Genomic DNA, 17766 nt, shown 5'->3' on the forward strand with positions numbered 1-17766 from the left:
TTCACCATATTAAAACATTCACTCCACGACACCAATAAAATGTAAAAGCAACGCTGCACTTTACGCATTTTGTTTCCGCGGAACTGCAGTAGCATACAATCGAAAGACTCCAACGCATGTTTGAAACCGCATCAAAACAATGTTCCGTCAAGCGTTGTTTACATATTTTGACATTTGGCGCAGAACCGCGAGAAAGCATGTACCGCGATGTGGAGTGACTCTACTTGAACTGACAGCTGTTTACGTTTAGCTCTGTAGCGAGATTGTTCCACGATGTTAAAATTTGATTCGACATTGAGTAATTAATAGCGTATTTGCATGCTTAAACAATAGCGTGCCACATGGCAAAAAAATGCTTGTGGCGATTAGTTGAAGGATTGTATCGATAATGCTTCAACTGTGGTGGTTTTTTCTCTCTTCCTTTTACCCATACGCGTCAGTGATCGAAACGTCAAACACGAGCACCGTTTATCACATCATATTTTGATTACCGGATGGAGTCGCATCGCAACCACATCGATCACCGAGCAAGAAAAGAGAGCAACTATCCCGCAGTAAATAGCGATTTGTGACCGCGTTGCCCGTATTCCGGGTACGCCGGATCCGGTCTCAAAAGACCACCCTAGTTGCGGGACACTTGTCAGCTGTTCAGCGAGACAACACAAAACGAGCAGGTCACTAACGGCTATGCGGAGGTCCTCATCCTGTGTGTGAAGATTAAGATACGGTCACTTTAAGATACCACTGGCCAAGAAAGCTTCACAGCTTAGAGCTTACAAACAAAGCTGGTCCAGCATTGGGTAGGTGGCACAGCTTGCTAGGCATTGGCAAATTACAACCCAAAGCGTTGGAGCAAATGGAAATTTGCCGTCGGCATTACCTTTTCATGCTTGCTTGTAACTCATGTCGATAATAAAAATATTACGGTGATTTGAATTCAGATTGAAGTAATCTATGAACATTTTACAACTCTCCCTTGTTGCAGATGAGTGCAGATTTACCATGACTACAAGGTAGAACAACATTGTCGTCAAAGACCGACATGTCGCAGAGCAAACCATGGGAGGGAAAGCAGACACAAAATCGTCACAGCCGAGTGCCACAAAATCGCGGGTATCGCGGCGTAATAAAAAGAAGCCAACGGAGCATCAACGGGTAAAGGGCACATCAGTTTTCTACTGAGATATTCCTCGTACTAGCGATTCTAACGCGAATGGATGTTTGTTTTGCAGCAACCCAAACCGAACAACGTTGGTACGACCGGTATACGTATATCGCCGGCTGACCAACATGACTCCGACCATCAATCGTTGGCTACGACGGGTGTTCCAACCGGTGGTAAACGTTACCAGAGCACACGGACGCAGGCAGCCTCCCAACGGCGAGACCGGGCTCGTAAGCTGGCGGTGGAAACGGATCGAACGGGGGCAGATGTGCGCGGTTCGTCGCCTCACGAGCTAGCAAACATACCGGCGGATATGCGCATCTCGAAGCTATTGCGCAGGTTAACGGGTGAGACCAATCCACAGATGTTTCAGGAGGTGTGCGATCGGCTAGAGGTGGTAATTCTTGACCCATCCAATGCAACCTACGTGCGCAAATCGTTCGACATACTGGCAAACACCGTAAGCACCATACTGGAGAGTGGGTTACGCGAGTGTCAGGATCGTGTTGCGCAGCTGTTTGGCATGATGCTGTATGTTTTGCTGTGCAGTTCGTCGGACGCTTCCGTACTGCGTAACTGGGCCGGCCGTTACCTGAACCAAACCAAATCGATCCGTCGTTCTTCCCTGGTTGCGCTCCGGCAGGCGATACTGCTGGACCGTGGTGGCCAAAAGATCTACGGTGTTATCAATTGGTTGCTGGGCGTTTTGCAGGAAATACTGGAAACGACCGACGTGCTAGATGTATTTGTGCTGGTAACGGATGTGATGGTAGAGCTAGCGGATGGTTATCCGCGTGCATTTGCACCACACTTTAGTGATATCGTTGACATTGTGGTCGGGTGGCAGCTGGAAAACACACAATCAACAAAGGTTAAGCTGCACTGTGCCCGGGTACTGCTAGCGTTTCAGCAGTACTGGTACGAAAAGCGTGACGTGACGTTTAATCTGCTGGAACAGTTCAGTGAAGACATCGATGGGCTGTGCGGTGATGTCGACTACAGCGATCAACGGCAGCGAAACGATGCTAACCGTTTGTTCGGCTCACTGCTGACCGCGTTCAACAGTGTGCTAAAGTGTTTGGGAAATTTCACCACCACCACCCACAAGACGGATGCCTTCGTGCTGCAGGACGATGAGCTGGCACGGTTTGACTGTTGCAGCATCACCATTATGGAGATCGTGTTTCGCCTGTTGGAAGCACCACCGACCGGTTTGGTTGTGGCCGCTATCTGTGAGTTTACCATGTTGCGGCTTGCGTTACATTCACCAACGATAGCTGCTACTAGCGAGGAGGATATGGACCATCTGGTACAGAAGCTTGTAAAGTATGCCGATACGTACAGCGATGAGCAAATTGGAGCACTGCTGCATCTGCTTTTGCACTATATTGACACCGACGGGACCCAGGTACAGCTGGGTCGTGTACGGGCCTTACTGCCCGTGCTGTTCCACGAAGGAACGTTATATGCGTTACGTTACCGCCAAAATCGTACAGTCCAGAGGATGCTGCTTTTACTGTGCCATCACATATTAACACTCAAACAGGGGGAAATACTCCAGACCGCGTACAGCTTCATTCTGGCCGATATTGACGATGCGCTAGGGAAGTTGCGAGCCATCGGCAGCCGGACGGTGTCGAAAGCGAACGTACTGCGTTTGCAGTACCGTATACAGTTTAGTTTAGTGCTGTTTTCCCCGCTAGCGATGGCAAGAAATTCCATTTTTATCACGTGGACGCTTAAGGACGAACCCGTACTGCACGTGCTGCTGGAGCGATTAGCACCGGCCGACGGACGGCTGTGGGATCAACAGGTACACGCGCACCTGCACTATGCCGTACTGCTGACCGCCTTTCATCACTGCAGTGCAAACAATCACTTCATTTCGTCGAGCAGTTTGTTACAGCCGGCGCGCCCGTACGGGATGGTGGATCGTTTCCGGCGGGGCAGCCAAACGGAACCGTCCGATGCGGATAGGGATGCACCACCGGAAAGCCCTACGGCCGATCACTTCGGGCTGGTGTTACGCTTTCTCGGCACAATACTGGGACGGTGGCGTTGCGTACGACCGTCGAGCAGGTACGAGTCCCGTCGGACGGATCTGTTGCTACTGCTGCTCGACTGGAGTCTGGCGATTATAACGCAAACGACCCGTTACCACGATGTACTGCACGAATGCGACGAGTTCAATCAACTGCTGGTACACGTCGGTACGGTTGCCGTCGAGGAGGGCAGTGAGAGTGAAACGATCGGATTGCGTTGTGCCGACTGTCTCGATGCAGCCTGCCAGTATGCTAGTTTGCACGTGTCCGCTTACCAAGCGATTGCGGAAGCCTGCTGCGTACATCTCTGCTCGGTGTACGGTAGCTTGCGGACGCGGTACACCGTCCTCTTCTCGAAGCTACCGTTGCGCCACTCGCTGAGACAGGTGAACGAATTTACCGGCGTGAATAGACGACGCTGGGAACAGATTGGTGAGCTAAAGAATGGACTCTATCAGGGTGGAGGAGGATATGGGTTGCAGCATTCCGCTACCCTTCGAATGGCGGATCTGCGCAGCCTTTTCAACCGCATTACCTTCAGCCGGGATGGGTCCGGTTATGCCGGGGGATTTCTGCACGAACTGCTCACCCGCTCATTTAATCAACCGTCGAGATACGGTGAGATGGCGCTACGCGATCTACGCTGCCTAATACCCTGGGCACAATGGGAAGCGGCTCAGCTCTGCGTGAACCACAAACTGCGCACACCGTTCGGCAAACCGCAAAGCACATTTCTACGCATCGAATCGATCGTAAAGCAGTGTGCCCGCATCTTAGCGCTGACGGATAAATTCCCGGTGCGTGACATTGGCACGTCAATAGTGAACCAAAGGCACGCCCGGATACTGTTAGGGTTTTTGGAAGCGCTAGAAAAATCAATCTACAATGCAGCGGAAGGTACGGCGTATGCGTTGCCCGCGCCAGAAAAACCGGCCCGCACCTTTTTCCGCGTCAATCAGCAAACGTGCGCGGAATGGTTTACGCGCATCCGTACAGCGGTCGATCTCGTTGCGCTGCACTGCATGGAGCCGGAAATGGTGATACGCTACTCGGAGGCGGTACTGCGTGAGTTGGTCGCCGCCGGTAAGACGTCCGATCCGATCTTCGAGCATATGCTGATGTCGTTGGTGTGGGCGCTGGTACGCAACTGGGAGTCGGACGCACTGTACGGTGTGTACGTGTGGAGCAAACGGTTAACCGGTCGCAAATACTCCTGGATACGGATGGCAGCGGAAGAAGCGTCTGGGCACCGGGAGACGGCGGCAGCGGGTTTTCGTGGAATATTGGCCGATCCTGGCAGTGTCGGAATGGATCGACACATACGGGACTTTATCGTGGATCAAACGATACTGTCACTGCTGTTTACTGGCGATTATCGGCAGCTGTATGAGTTTCTGCTCGCGGAAGAAAGCAGCGGTACGCCACGGGCGACGATACCACTGATTACGGTAACGGCGGCCCAGATTAGCTCAATCATACGGTACGAGGAAACGCACGACGTGAGCGTAATCGATATCAGCCAGTGGGAGCTGGTGGACGTAGGAAATAACATCCCGAACGATTTCTCCTGCCACAAGATGATTTGCGCCGTGGAGAACAGCCTGTCCGGTATCATACTGCAGGATCAGATTGAGCAGCGCGAACGCATGATCGATGCGAGCACGGAACTGATCCAGTGCTACCTGCAGGAGTGTCTGCTGACACGTTGCCGCGAGTATCTGTTCCAGCTAACCATTACCAATCACATCCTGTACAAGATAGCGCACCGTGCGCGTGACGGCACTGCCGGTACGGCGGATAGCAGCGGTGCCGGACTCGGTTCGCTGAATGTGGAGAAATTTTACGGCACCCTCACCCTGATGCGCCTGCTGGCGTGGTCCGAATTTTTGCTCGCCGATACAGGCGATGGTTATGAGGTGCAGCAGCAGAACATCGATCTCCGGCTCGACATGGTATCGATCGGGCGTAAGGAGAAAAATTACGCACTCAGCCGACGGGAGCTGGAGAAGTACTATCACAAATCGAACCTGGTCGGACGGCTGGAACATTTGGGCGAAATGGATGCCGGACCGGATCGCCCTCCGAATCTTCAACAGCAACGCGTCACGCTGGAACAGGTAGCGATCGCACTAACAAAGTACGATCCTTCGCCGCCGAAAGATTTGTGGGACGAAAACCTATCCCGCGCGGTGTACGAACATTGCAAGTGGCTGTACTGTCAACCGGGCAAACGGCTGGAAGCGATAGACTTTGCCGCCTGTGCCACGGCTGTCATCGACGGTGTGTTGGTGCGGCGCCGGGATGAAAACGAAGGCAAACGGACGGCACAGCTGTCGGAGCGTGTTGCTAGGTTTATGCTCACCATCAGCGACTGGATGGCGGTGGGTGAGGCTACCGAACCGTCGGCAAATGAGCTGGCTAGTGTGAAGCGTTTGGGACATCTGTTGCCATCGATCGATGTGAAACCGTTGGCGACGCAGCACACGGAAATATTTGGCCCGTCCGATCGGTTGATCGGTACGATGCTGAAGGGCGCCGTCGATCGTTGTCCACCGTTGGCGAAAGCTTGGTTCGCGCTCGGTTCGTGGCTGTACCGTTGGGGTAAGCGTATTGTGGAGCATAGTGCGGCCGATGGTTCGAGTGCTCGCATCAGTGTGGATCAGGTCGTAGCGATACTGGCCGGTCCGAACGTTACGCTGGACGATTGTGAACGGATAGTGGAGATATTGAACGATCACGAACCGGCGCGCATCGTGATCGGTGTGGACGGGGACCGCGATACGGACGAGCCGGACGAACTCGATCTGGACAGTTCGGCAACGATCGGTTCGATCGGGCTGCTCGATGCGTTGCATCGTGCAATGCCCGGTTTGGAAAGGAATGTATCACCGGAACGGCTTTATGCGATCATCGATATATGGCGCAGCAATCATCGGGCGGTGTACGGCTATTACGAGGCAGCGGCCGAAGCATACTTTCGCTTTCTGCAACTATCGTCCGGCAGGAACGATCCCACGTCCGAGGGTGTGGACAGTGAGCGGGCCCGCTCGGTTACGGTTACGCTGCGTTTGCTGCGCCTGATCGTGAAGCATGCGCTCGGCCTGAAGGAGGTGCTGGAGGAAGGGTTGGCCACGACGCCGAGTGAACCGTGGCGTGTTATTACGCCGCAACTGTTTTCTCGTCTCGCCCATCACGAACCGTACGTGCGGAGGCGCGTATCGGAACTGCTGTGCCGCGTTGCCAAGGATGCACCGCACCTGATCATCTTTCCGGCCGTGGTCGGTTCGGTACAGGAGGAACCGGGCCAGCTAGCGGTGGTGGATGTGTTGCGGGACGGTGTCGAAGAGATATCGAGCCGAATTAATGATACGACCGAACATGCACCCTCGTCTACCGCCGCTTCCGGGTTGGGTTTTTGCTTCAACGCGCTACTAGACATTCTGTCGTGCGAAATACCCGATACGGTAAAGCAGGTCCAAACGCTCGTACACGAACTGCGCCGTATATCGCTGCTGTGGGAAGAGCTGTGGGTGGTATCGCTGCATCAAATCTATTCCGACTACACCAAACGCATCCCGACGTTCGAAGGTGAATATCGCCGACTGTACACGTCCGGTCAGCTCACCGAACAACGGCGCACACTGCTGGCGGAAAAACATCGGCTACTGTTGCGCCCGCTACTGTTCGTACTCGAGCAGCTGTACGGCATTACCTCGCGCAAGGCTGAAACCAGCCACGAGCGCCATTTTCAAACGCGCTACCATCGGTACATCCGCCATATGCTTGCGAAGCTACGCGAACCGGCCGACTTTAGCCGACCGATCGAGGGCTGGACACGGTTTCGGACGCTCTACACGCAGCTGCAGCAGCGCAGCCAAAAACGCTTCTCCCTATTTCTGCGACTTGGGGACGTCAGTCCGAACCTGTTGCGACTCTCCAACACGGCCATCGCTATGCCGGGCATCGACACAACGCTCGCTGGCAGCCGGCAACCGATCCTGATACGCTCGGTAGACAACAGCATCCAGATACTGCCGACGAAGACGCGCCCCAAGAAGCTAACCTTTTGCGGCAACGATGGACGCCGGTTTGGCTATCTGTCGAAGGGATTGGAAGATTTGCATCTGGACGAACGCATCATGCAGTTCCTGTCGATCGCCAATCTGATGATGACGAAATCGATCGACTGCAATGGCAATGTGACACATTACCGGGCGGAACACTATTCGGTAATACCGCTCGGACCCCGTTCCGGGCTTATTACCTGGGTTGACAATACGGTGCCAATATTTTCGTTGTACAAAAAATGGCAACAACGCGAAGCGTTGCAGAAGAAGGAATCGAAAAGTGGTGGTAGTGGTGCTTTACGTCCATCGGAATTATTCTACAAGTGAGTGATCTGAGTTTGATGTATATCTTTTTCTTCTGTTGGCTGTGATTAACATCCTTACATTTACCTTTTCAGCAAACTCACACCACTGCTCCAAAGCCATGGTATGAAGGCTAGCGCAAGTCGGCGCGAATGGCCACTGCCGGTGCTGAAGCAGGTGTTGGCCGAGCTGCAGCAAGAAACACCCCGTGATCTGCTCGCCAAAGAGCTATGGTGCCATAGTGCGACCGCTTCCAGCTGGCGGCAAGTCATCCGCAGCTACTCACTCTCGCTTGCCGTTATGAGCGTGATTGGCTACATCATCGGGTTAGGCGATCGGCATCTGGATAATGTGCTGGTCAAGCTAGCAACCGGTGAGATCGTACACATCGACTATAACGTCTGCTTCGAGAAGGGCAAAACACTGCGCGTACCGGAAAAGGTACCGTTCCGGATGACGCCAAACTTGGAGGAAGCGTTAGGCTTAACCGGCATCGAGGTAAGTGACACTTTTTTTCTGTTACAAAGTTGCTTCAAAAACTGTGACAAATGATGCAATACGTTTTGTGTTTTCTTTTTAAATTCTTTTTTACTAATCTCGTTTAAATCTTTACAAGACTCCACAATAAATAGCATAGAACACACTACACTGAATAGTGCAAATGAATTTGATCGTCGCACAAACAATTTTTCCAACAATGCAACGATTCTTGTTGAATAGTAAACTGTGTCTGATCTATTCTACCTAATGCGGAACACTGTAAATCCTTTATTTACTAATAATAATAGTCTTCATGGGTAGCGTCCCGGTGGTGTATGTGATAAACGGTGTCGGTCCACACGGCAGGACTGGGGTTCAAATCCCATCCGGACCGTCTCCCTGTAGCAAGGATTTGACTATTCAGCTACGTGGTAAAATAAGTCTCGTAAGCCAAAAATGGCCGACATGATCTCAGAGGTCGTTACGCCAAGAAGAAGAAGAATAGTCTCTTCATAGTTTACAAGAAGAAGAAACAGAAACTCATACTCGATGTTTTTGGTCCAAACATTCGGTAGAAATTGGTATTTTTTGATTTTTCTGTTTCTGTTTTACCAAATGGTTGCAAATCTTTCCCCTAGTGTTTTGTGCTATAATTTTACCGTTAAAGCTTTGTTACATTTTTAGCTACTTCTTGCTCAGTCAGGGATGTATCAGTTTCGGGTAGCTGACAGGTTGGCTGACCCATTGATGGTGTGGTCGTTTCGGTAGCAGCTTCCGCAGTCGCATTTGCAGCAGCGGCCGTCCATTCGCAGCGTAGCAATCGTTCCATCCGTGCCTGATCGTAAAGGTTAAAATTGTTGATGATAATATTCCCTGCGATTATGTGGGTCGATCCGTTAGATGATGCATTGCCCGACTTTAACGTTGGTGGGTACGGGGAAGTTGTTAGCGTATCGGGTGTAACCTCTGGCGGGTTTGCTGGTATCGATCCTTCCTTGTTGCTAATCATGGAAGGTAACTCCTCATTGCTAAGGGAAACTCTAATGGTCGCATTTGCCGTCGAACGGACCAGTTCACCACCGGCGAGCTGTGAAAGGACAACTAAGGATTCGAAGCGTCCCGGCTCGGACGATGGTATTGGTGTAACGGTCGACACACTCGCCAGACTGCTGTGGTTTGTGATGGTTGATGCTGCCGCTCCCAGCTGTCCACCGGGATCCAACGATTCGGTTGTAATTTCCGGGCACGATTTGGCCGTGCCCAGCTCAAATGATCCACCACCGTTAGCGACATCTACCGGTACGACCGGTTTGTGGCAGGTGAGCAGCTGCTTGAACGCGTGCCGAAAGTGTGTATTCTTCCATGCGTAGATAATTGGATTCATCATGGAGTTGGCCATCGCTAGTGAAAAGGCCGCCTTGTAAAGCGTCGGTGAGCTATCCTCGACGAAGGCAAATATCTGCGTCAATACCACGACAAAGTACGGTATCCAGCAGAAGGTGAAACAACCCATAATAAGCAGCACGACCTGGTGGAAGGAATGGGGGAGGAATGGTACTGAACTCGATTGTTGGAAAATTTGGTATTTGCCGGCAGTTACCTGTACCGACTTCCAGTCGCTAGACGAACGTTCCGATGCTCCACCATGGGCACGCAGCTGTTTCGCGTGCTTGGACGCTTCACGCCAGATGCGCCAGTAAACGACGAACAGGCATAACCATACGACGGAAAAGATGGGCGTTATAACACCGGCGACATACCATGGATGCAGCAGCTCGTCAAACTCACACTCCTGTGCCGTGTCCCATTTGTTCCAAATCAGCGGTATGGTGGCAATTGAGATTGCCAAACACCAACCAAAGCCAAGTATCGTTAGCGCCGTACGCTTAGTCATCAATCTAAAACGAGCACAAAACGAGCATGATATACACCACGGGGAATGAATCCTTCCACCAATCCTACTACTTACCGCGTGTAGTGCAGCGGGTAACAGATTGCAATGTAACGATCAACCGCTATCGCTATCAGGTTCCAGATCGAAACGCTACATGCAATGATTAGTACGAAAAAGCGCAACAGGCAGAGATGCTTGTGGCGCCCAAGATCGACACCCATGTAGAACGCTAGATGGTACGGTAGCGTCAACCCGACGAAGATGTCCGAGATGGCCAGCGATAGTACGAACAGGTTCGAAATTAACCATTGCAGCCGCCGATAGTACCAGACGGCAATGATCGTTAATATATTGCCGCTGAAGATGCACACCATCAGGATACCGTCAATAGCGATCCAGATGACGAGATCCTGATGAATTTCGTTCACCCTGTCGGCGAACGGGATCACACTACTGCTCGGTATATCGGTGGTGTCCATCATACCATTCCGCTGCTATATTGCAGCTAATTCTATTTCGAATTTGATTGTGCGTTTGATAGTAACGGCTTCAAATTATGTTGATTTTATTGACTTTTTCGCACTTTTCGCATCTAAAAATACTATCTTTCAGGTGATTCCATTTCGCACACTATGGACACGAGTTGTGTTAATGCTCCAACGAAATATGTACGACGAGAGTTAAGCACGTGTGTGAAAAGAAATGCACTAAACCACAACGAATTCTATGGACAAGATCAGGATGTTGTTACTCGGCCGCAAAACGGATGCTTTAAAACCGATATTGTCGTTAGAGCAAACAAATGCCTCTAAACCTCTAAAGCATGTGAAGTGGGGTAATGAAGGCTTTAGCAAACCCGTTGTACGTCTGCCGACGGAACTGTGCACTGGTGCGCGCTTCCTTTTGCCGAGCCGAACCACAACCTACTGCTCTATCGCATGCTACTACTCACTCACTAAACATGGCTAAATGTCTTCGTATGCGAACACGGCTGTACACGATGGTGACGTCGTTATGGTAAACAGTGGAGAAGCCCTCGTCGGCTTCACACCCAACGGGAGAACAACGCGTACATATTTCGTACCGTGAGGGTCAAAATGGTGCTGATTTAGCATTATTACACATCATGTAATTCTACCCATCTTTATCGGTGATGCATTTCATTGTATCGTACAACAATGGTAGAGAGGGTGAAGATCTATTTGGAATTACTGTACAAAGTACAAGAGATGAAACAAAACCAAAAAACAAAAAAATAACACATCTTTACAAAAAAAGCGAATGAACAATGATGAAAATGTCAATAATTTAACAGATAAAAGATCATTTCAATTCCATTACCGTGCGTGCATGATCACTTCACGTCCTCTCACCGCCTCTTTACACCGCAAAGTGCCTACTCGAGCTGCCCAAATCTTCATCCTTCCTGGTGTGTCTAATTGAAGCACACCAGAAGAACCGGTTCAATTCGTTACTACTGAATGGATTTTCTGTCTTCGTCACCCACTCATCTTCGTAGCGCGAATGAGATTCATGTTTAGCTTTTTATTATGTCCTATCTTATTATCCGTAATGTACATTTTGCGAACCAACACCCGACAAAGTTCCAGCGGTCATACGAGCTTTTCAAGTTCAAGAGTACATCTCGAACGGCATGATTAATCATTAACCAACAGCAAGCAAGCAACAACAAAAAAAAGTACTTAAATTGTGTAAGACAAAGGTAGGAGGTATGAAACAAGAAGTAGAAATATAGATGAAAAAAGGGACAGAAGCAACAAAGGCCATCAAATTAAAGAGAAAACCAATCACCAGGTTTTGAAGCATAATGTTTCTACCGTTTTGTTTGCTTTCCTTTCCGTTTCTTCGCTCTCGCGGTGTGGTGTGTGTGTGTGTATCGGTGTAAGTGTAATTTTATGACATGGTAATGATTGAAACCCCTCCATTACTTCTACAAATTTGAGGCATTTGATGGTACCATCGTAAAATCTGCTGGTCACACTCATCAACAGGTATCGTCTCAAATCATTTCTAGCTCCGAGGAGATTCTCGATGAAGCCCGAATGTATGCAATCAAACTACACGGAGACATTTTTTAGTTCTATCCTTTGATCTAACCAGTCTATCATATCTCTCCTCCCAATGTGTTTTCGCTACAAGGGATCCCGAACTCTAGTCGAATTTCCCCAAAAACTAACCCAAATACAACTTCATCCAGTTATCGGCACCGTAAGATGTAAGATCCGTGCGAATGTTTCAGGTGCGTAACAAGGCACGTCATCGTTGTGTTCCCTTTTTTTTTTTGTTTCGCTTTGCGGACCACCACCGCCCGGAACGGAAGGATCTATGTAAGGGGAGGAGAAAAAAAAACGCAAAATCCCCCACCGATAACTGATGAACCTCCTCTAATGAATAATCGATTGAGTGCGTAGTCCATGGGTGGTGATGTGTGCGTTTGTCGGTAAAGAGACAATTAAGGTACTAGAGATTTAGCGATAACAACCGGCATAGATAAGCCCCTCACCCAACACCGAGGGCAAAAGATATAAACCAGCCAGTTCAGGGGGAAGAGGTCCTCACCAACAACCAAAAAAAGGAGGTTGAGCGTTACGTTTGTTGTTTATATTCGTGGTGCTAATAAAAATGTCTAACTGCACAAGCACTCTGGACAATGTCGCGTAGTTAAATGGGAGAAAAAAACCCTCCTTTTTTACAACATAAATAAAAAAATTAACTATTTTCCAATTAATATTCAGGAGCAATAAGAGCTCACTTTAAAATATCTACAACTTACTAGCAACTAGCAACTCATTACGACTAAAAAGAAATCATTATACAAAACTTCTCTTTTGCAGTAAATATGTTACATATCTATCTAAAGTATTATTAAATTTTGAACACTTACTTTGTAAAATTATAAATTGTATTTTAGAGCAAACAGATACACAAAGATGGGCGTGGGTGTTTGTGTGAGTGTGGTTAACATGTTTATCTTTCGCGTAGGGGTAAACAAACAGCGCAACTTGTTTGAACTTCCGCTCTAGGAAGTCGTGCACACGGTTTTTGCGCCTTTCCAACCCCTGCAACTTGTTGCATTCTTCTTCTTCTGCTCTCTGTCTCCCTCTCTCTCTCTCTCACACACCTTCATTGGTAAAAGATTTATCACCCAGTTTACTATCGTTATTCGCCTCTATTACTACCCAAAACGCTTTTTTGTACTAAACTCTTCTGTATCTTCACTTCTCACAGGGTACCTTCCGATTGGCTTGCGAGCACGTGTTGAAGTCGCTTAAAAAGGGAAGAGAAACGTTGCTAACACTGCTGGAGGCGTTCGTGTACGATCCGTTAGTTGATTGGGCGATTGGTGAAGAGATCGGTAGTGGTTTGCCGATGACAGCCACCGATATTACCGTTTCTACTGCAGCTGTAGCTTCGAACGTGCCTGGTGGTGGTGGTGGAGGTGTTGGTGGCGCATCGCGTTACATCAGCCAGGCCAAGAAGCAGCTGGATCGTGAAGTGACGCGCGATACGCTTGCGGTGCGGTTTGCCGAATGTCGGAATGATTGGTACCAGAACCGGGACGAACTGCTGCAACATCTGATCTGCTTGCAGAAGTATCTCCACAACCTCGGCAAGGTGCGTAACGAGCTAGCGGACTCGGAACGGTTGCGCATCTCACTGTCGCAGCAGTCGCAGCTGATCGGTGAGGTGGAGTACCTCGACACGGCATTCAGCAGTCACCCGTTGGCGAGCCTGGCACATAGGTTGAGCATGCGGGCTCGCTTGCAGGAGGTGTACGCCGGTCAACGGGAGCATCTAGTGAAGCAGGCAGAACTGTTAACACATCAGCTGGAGGAGTATGAAGAATATCGCAAAGCAATCGAGGGGGAACAGTTGGAACTCTTGAAGTGTGTGCTCGCGGACGTACCTGAACTTATACAGCAGGACGATGATACGCAACAGCTCTTGGTTGCGTTCCTGCCCAAGGACGATCCAGGGTACGTCCAATATTCCTTTGCCCGCACGGAACTAAGTGAGCTGCAGCGTCGTGCTGCTCCCGTTGCGGATACAATCTTCAAACTACTCGACCAGTACGGCGAACGGTTGCCAAACGACACGAAGGTTAACCATCCGCTGCACCATTATGCCAGCTGGTATAAACAGCTTGCCGAGGGTAGTCAAGAACCAACGGTGGCTCTGGAGCGGGCACAGCAAGTAGTACGCGAACAGGCGACGAAACGAACGCTTTACCACGAGCTGCAAACCAAGCAGGACGAACGTCAGACAGAAGAGATCCTGGCAGGTGCACAGAGGATCACGGTGCTGAATCGTGCCTTGATCGATGCCGAACGTACCACCGTGGATGGCATCGTGGTACAGGTGCAGATGATGTCTAACTTAGCGTGTCATCTACTGGACGAATGCTCCAATCGGCGATGCATCGACGGTAATGTGCTGGACTGTTTGCAGCGTACAGCAGCAGAGTACAGGTCGTTGGAGCGGTTCTACGACACGTTACTACCTTTGCTAGATCGCTGTCAGAACGAAACGAGTGATCGTGAGCTGCAACTGAATGAACAGTTCGAGCAGCTAGTGCTGAATGTAGAACAGTGCCTACGGAAAGACCATTGGGACGGAGCGATTGTCAGCGAGGCTATTAAGATGGCTCGCCTGTTAGTTGACAGCTGGACAGAGCTAATAGTGGAGGAGGTAGCAGATGATGTCGTGTTGGCGTTCGATGACTTACTTAAGACGACGTGTATACCCTCGCTTGACCTGTGTCCGATTGCGTTGACTGATCATAGTGAGACAACCAATCAGCTGAATGAAGCAACTCAACTGAGCGTAAGTATCTTCTTATCTGAAACATCTCTATCAGGCGTTGTCAAAGTTCCAGGAAATTGAAAAGACTTCCTAAATCTTCTTTGCTAGATCTCAGATAAAGTTGAAAAGAATTCAGAAATGGCGTTCTCACTTCGAATCGTTCATTATTACTGCAGGGTTTTCGCATTTGATCTTGGAGTAGAGTCGAAGCTATTTCTGGTATCTTTTCAAGTAAAATTGGAACTTGTAGAGATGGATGAGGATATACTTTTCAAGACATTTGGTGAAGGCCTCGGTGAAGATGTGTTTTTTGCTCGACGATTCATCTTGCTTTTTACTTTCAGATCTGGCACTACAATCATCCCAAATCTGCGACGAACCAAATATCCGAGCTTGTCGAATGTCTTATACAGGCGGCGAAACTGCAAACAATGTTCGAGCTGCGAAATGGATCAACTCGAAACGAACACGATAGTTCCAACAGCTTGATCTCAGTAGACCGCTTCGTTAAACGGTTTGTACGGCTACGTTTGGCTGGTCGTGGCCCGTTGGCGGCACTCTGTGTGGTGCTACAAGATGCAACTCAGGATGTGTCCATGAGGCATCCTCATTTATCGGACGTTACCGATCAGCAGCAAGCAGAAAACAACGCCCAATGGATGCAGAGTTTAGCCGATGCCGTACAATCACTCATGCCAATACCACCGCTACTGTCCGCGGCACTAGAGGGACTGAAACGTCACACGGAAGCATTGCGCAATCGGTTAGCGTGGGCTTCTGCCGCGCATCCACCGCTCTGTCCACTGGAACTTCCGGTTGCTTTCGAGCGGAACAGTTCGCACAGTATCGATAGCAGCAGTAGTTGGATAGGTGGGTTAGAGCGCATTCTACGTTACGGTCAGGCGGTACTGCGCTATGAAGTAACACGCCGGTTCGACGACCCAACACTCGCAGGTGAATTTAGCATCCTGGTTGAACGGTGGCAAAAGACACTTACCGGCTACACGGTACGTGGTGCATCGTTCGTTTCACCCACGGAGGAAGCACTGGTGGAGTTACTCGACCCGGAAGGTTCCATCGATACGACGTGGATCAGTAACGTACGTGCGTTGATCGAAGATATGACCGATCAGGTGCTTACGAACATTGCCCGGCTGGAGCAGGATGAGCGTAGGCTACAAACGGCACTGCATGCCGCCGCCAAGCGACTGCTAACGCTCGTCCACACGCACGATGACATTGTCGGCGACATTCGGTCACTGTTGCGCACACAGCTCCGCATCGGTGGTTCGTCGGCGTTGCGCGACTATCTACAGCGGTATCGGCGCTTTCTCGATCTGCTGCAGAATGCGCACGAAGCGGTGATGGCCGCGGTTGCCCAATCGAATGAGTCGTCCGATTCGTCCGCATCCGGCTACACGCTGGACGACGCCGGTGAGATGGTGAACGAACTGCTTGCCCTCATTGACGACGTGTTCGAGCAGCTGTTCCAGTTCGACGAACCGCCGGATGATACGGTACAGGACGAAAGGGATCACGGTGAAGAGGAGAATGATGATGATGATGCGAGCGGTACAGATGGTGCATCCTCATCCGTCTACGTCCATGATTCTGCACCCGCCGAACGAAGTGCGTACAAATTTATTCTCCAAACTTTTTCCTCTTATACATTTTGTAACGTTTTTTTGTTTTTGTTTTGCAGAAGAACAGAAACAAAAGGAACAAAAGGAGCAGAAGCGTAACGCTTACGCCGTCTCGGTTTGGCGCCGTATTCGGATGAAATTGGAAGGGCGCGATCCGGATCCGGTACGGCGCTGTGGCGTCTCCGAACAGGTGACTTGGATGATCGATGAAGCGATGGACCCAAGCAACCTGGCCGTGCTTTACGAAGGCTGGACACCGTGGGTCTAGGATGGGCCCAACGTAACGGTCAAGAAAATAAGTGGCTTTAACCATACCGCGTGTGACAAACGACGTGCGAGAAATTGTTATTATAAAAAAAATGGTGTACACAGTACTGTCACAAGCAAACTTTTGTTGTTTTTCGATGGAGGCGCCTGGTGGGCCATACGACGCATAGTATGATGCTCACCCTCCCACCCTCAAAGGTGTACCAGTTGTGTGTGAATGTTAGTCATGTTTGATATTTAATTTTTATTTTTTATCCGTGTATAGTTTACTTTTCAGGTAACGCAATCAAGTCGCAATTAGTTACGATTTATTGTGAAACTAAATAACTAAATACGTATTGCATCGCAAGCAATGAATTTTTTTTGTTAGATGAACTTTTAGTTTAGCATTTAGGCTTTATGTTTCCTTTTCGTAAGAGAAACAGCGTTGAAGCAATCCGGTAATGGGAGGGATGTGTGAACGTTTTTAGCGTAACTAAGTACTAACGAGAAGAAGAAAAAAACAACTGACTTAAGTTCGTTTTTTACGCTAAAACCCTGTCGAACGAATTAAACGTAGCATAATTAGGTTAGGTTTACCAACACAGTGTACCAAGCAATTCGGTTGTCGGTTAGTGAAGGTTAGGTTCAATGATAATGCCAATTGTTAGCTATTTCATTTGACGAGTGAATTATCCGATCGTGTGTAAATTGTACAAAGTGGCAAACCATGTACATGAATGTGTCTGTGTGCTCGTCTGCTCAACTTGTGTATTTTTAGTTTTTGGTTTTGTCGTTCATTGTTTACGATTAGGGATTTAAATAGTGTACAGTAAATAGATTAAAACATTTGAGCAATGAAAATTGTGTGTTTGTGTGTGTTGTTTTTTTTTCGAGAAATTCCAAAAAAACGTTTTGTTGAAGATATTTACTTACTTGAAGCGTTTATCCATGATGCGATGATCGATCACCGAGGCGCCTATTTTAAAGGCTGAACGGAATAACACTAACACTTATTTATTACACTCACTTATTACGAGGCTTACCAATGAGGCTAAGCCTAGTGGTAAGTCTAATTCGTTCATACTATATTAATGTCACC

The 17766-nt window shown here is 49.2% G+C and overlaps 2 protein-coding genes across 3 annotated transcripts; one reads left to right on the forward strand and one right to left on the reverse strand.

Moving 5' to 3' along the window:
- Positions 1 to 21: 21 nt before the first annotated feature.
- LOC125761446 (serine/threonine-protein kinase Smg1) lies at positions 22 to 17528 on the forward strand. Of its 2 annotated transcripts, XM_049422596.1 has the most exons (8): positions 22 to 298; positions 441 to 800; positions 986 to 1155; positions 1233 to 7597; positions 7673 to 8075; positions 13201 to 14796; positions 15120 to 16404; positions 16478 to 17528. In XM_049422596.1, the coding sequence occupies exons 3-8, from the start codon at positions 1060 to 1062 to the stop codon at positions 16684 to 16686; spliced, it is 9954 nt and encodes a 3317-aa protein (XP_049278553.1). In that variant the 5' UTR covers positions 22 to 298; positions 441 to 800; positions 986 to 1059; the 3' UTR covers positions 16687 to 17528. The 2 variants fall into 2 exon arrangements, with proteins under 2 accessions (XP_049278553.1, XP_049278545.1); XM_049422588.1 differs by having other exon boundaries at positions 22 to 800.
- Positions 8642 to 10937, reverse strand: LOC125761702 (histamine H2 receptor). Its single transcript, XM_049423144.1, has 3 exons — positions 10027 to 10937; positions 9658 to 9955; positions 8642 to 9585 (listed from the first exon to the last, which is right to left on the reverse strand). The coding sequence occupies exons 1-3, from the start codon at positions 10431 to 10433 to the stop codon at positions 8719 to 8721; spliced, it is 1572 nt and encodes a 523-aa protein (XP_049279101.1). The 5' UTR covers positions 10434 to 10937; the 3' UTR covers positions 8642 to 8718.
- Positions 17529 to 17766: the final 238 nt, after the last annotated feature.

The sequence above is a fragment of the Anopheles funestus genome, chromosome X, assembly GCF_943734845.2.
Source record: "Anopheles funestus chromosome X, idAnoFuneDA-416_04, whole genome shotgun sequence".
Taxonomy (NCBI): domain Eukaryota; kingdom Metazoa; phylum Arthropoda; class Insecta; order Diptera; family Culicidae; genus Anopheles; species Anopheles funestus.

What these genes read in the sequence shown, in the direction of transcription:
- LOC125761446 (XM_049422588.1), top strand. Translation starts at nt 1,060, where the DNA reads ATGGGAGGGAAAGCAGACACAAAATCGTCACAGCCGAGTGCCACAAAA. An exon ending in CCATCGGAATTATTCTACAA is followed by an intron (nt 7,598 to 7,672) that starts GTGAGTGATCTG and finishes TTACCTTTTCAG; the next exon opens with CAAACTCACACCACTGCTCC. An exon ending in TTCTGCACCCGCCGAACGAA is followed by an intron (nt 16,405 to 16,477) that starts GTGCGTACAAAT and finishes TTTGTTTTGCAG; the next exon opens with AAGAACAGAAACAAAAGGAA.
- LOC125761702 (XM_049423144.1), bottom strand. Translation starts at nt 10,433, where the DNA reads ATGATGGACACCACCGATATACCGAGCAGTAGTGTGATCCCGTTCGCC. An exon ending in TACCCGCTGCACTACACGCG is followed by an intron (nt 9,956 to 10,026) that starts GTAAGTAGTAGG and finishes TGCTCGTTTTAG; the next exon opens with ATTGATGACTAAGCGTACGG. An exon ending in GCGACTGGAAGTCGGTACAG is followed by an intron (nt 9,586 to 9,657) that starts GTAACTGCCGGC and finishes TCCTTCCACCAG; the next exon opens with GTCGTGCTGCTTATTATGGG.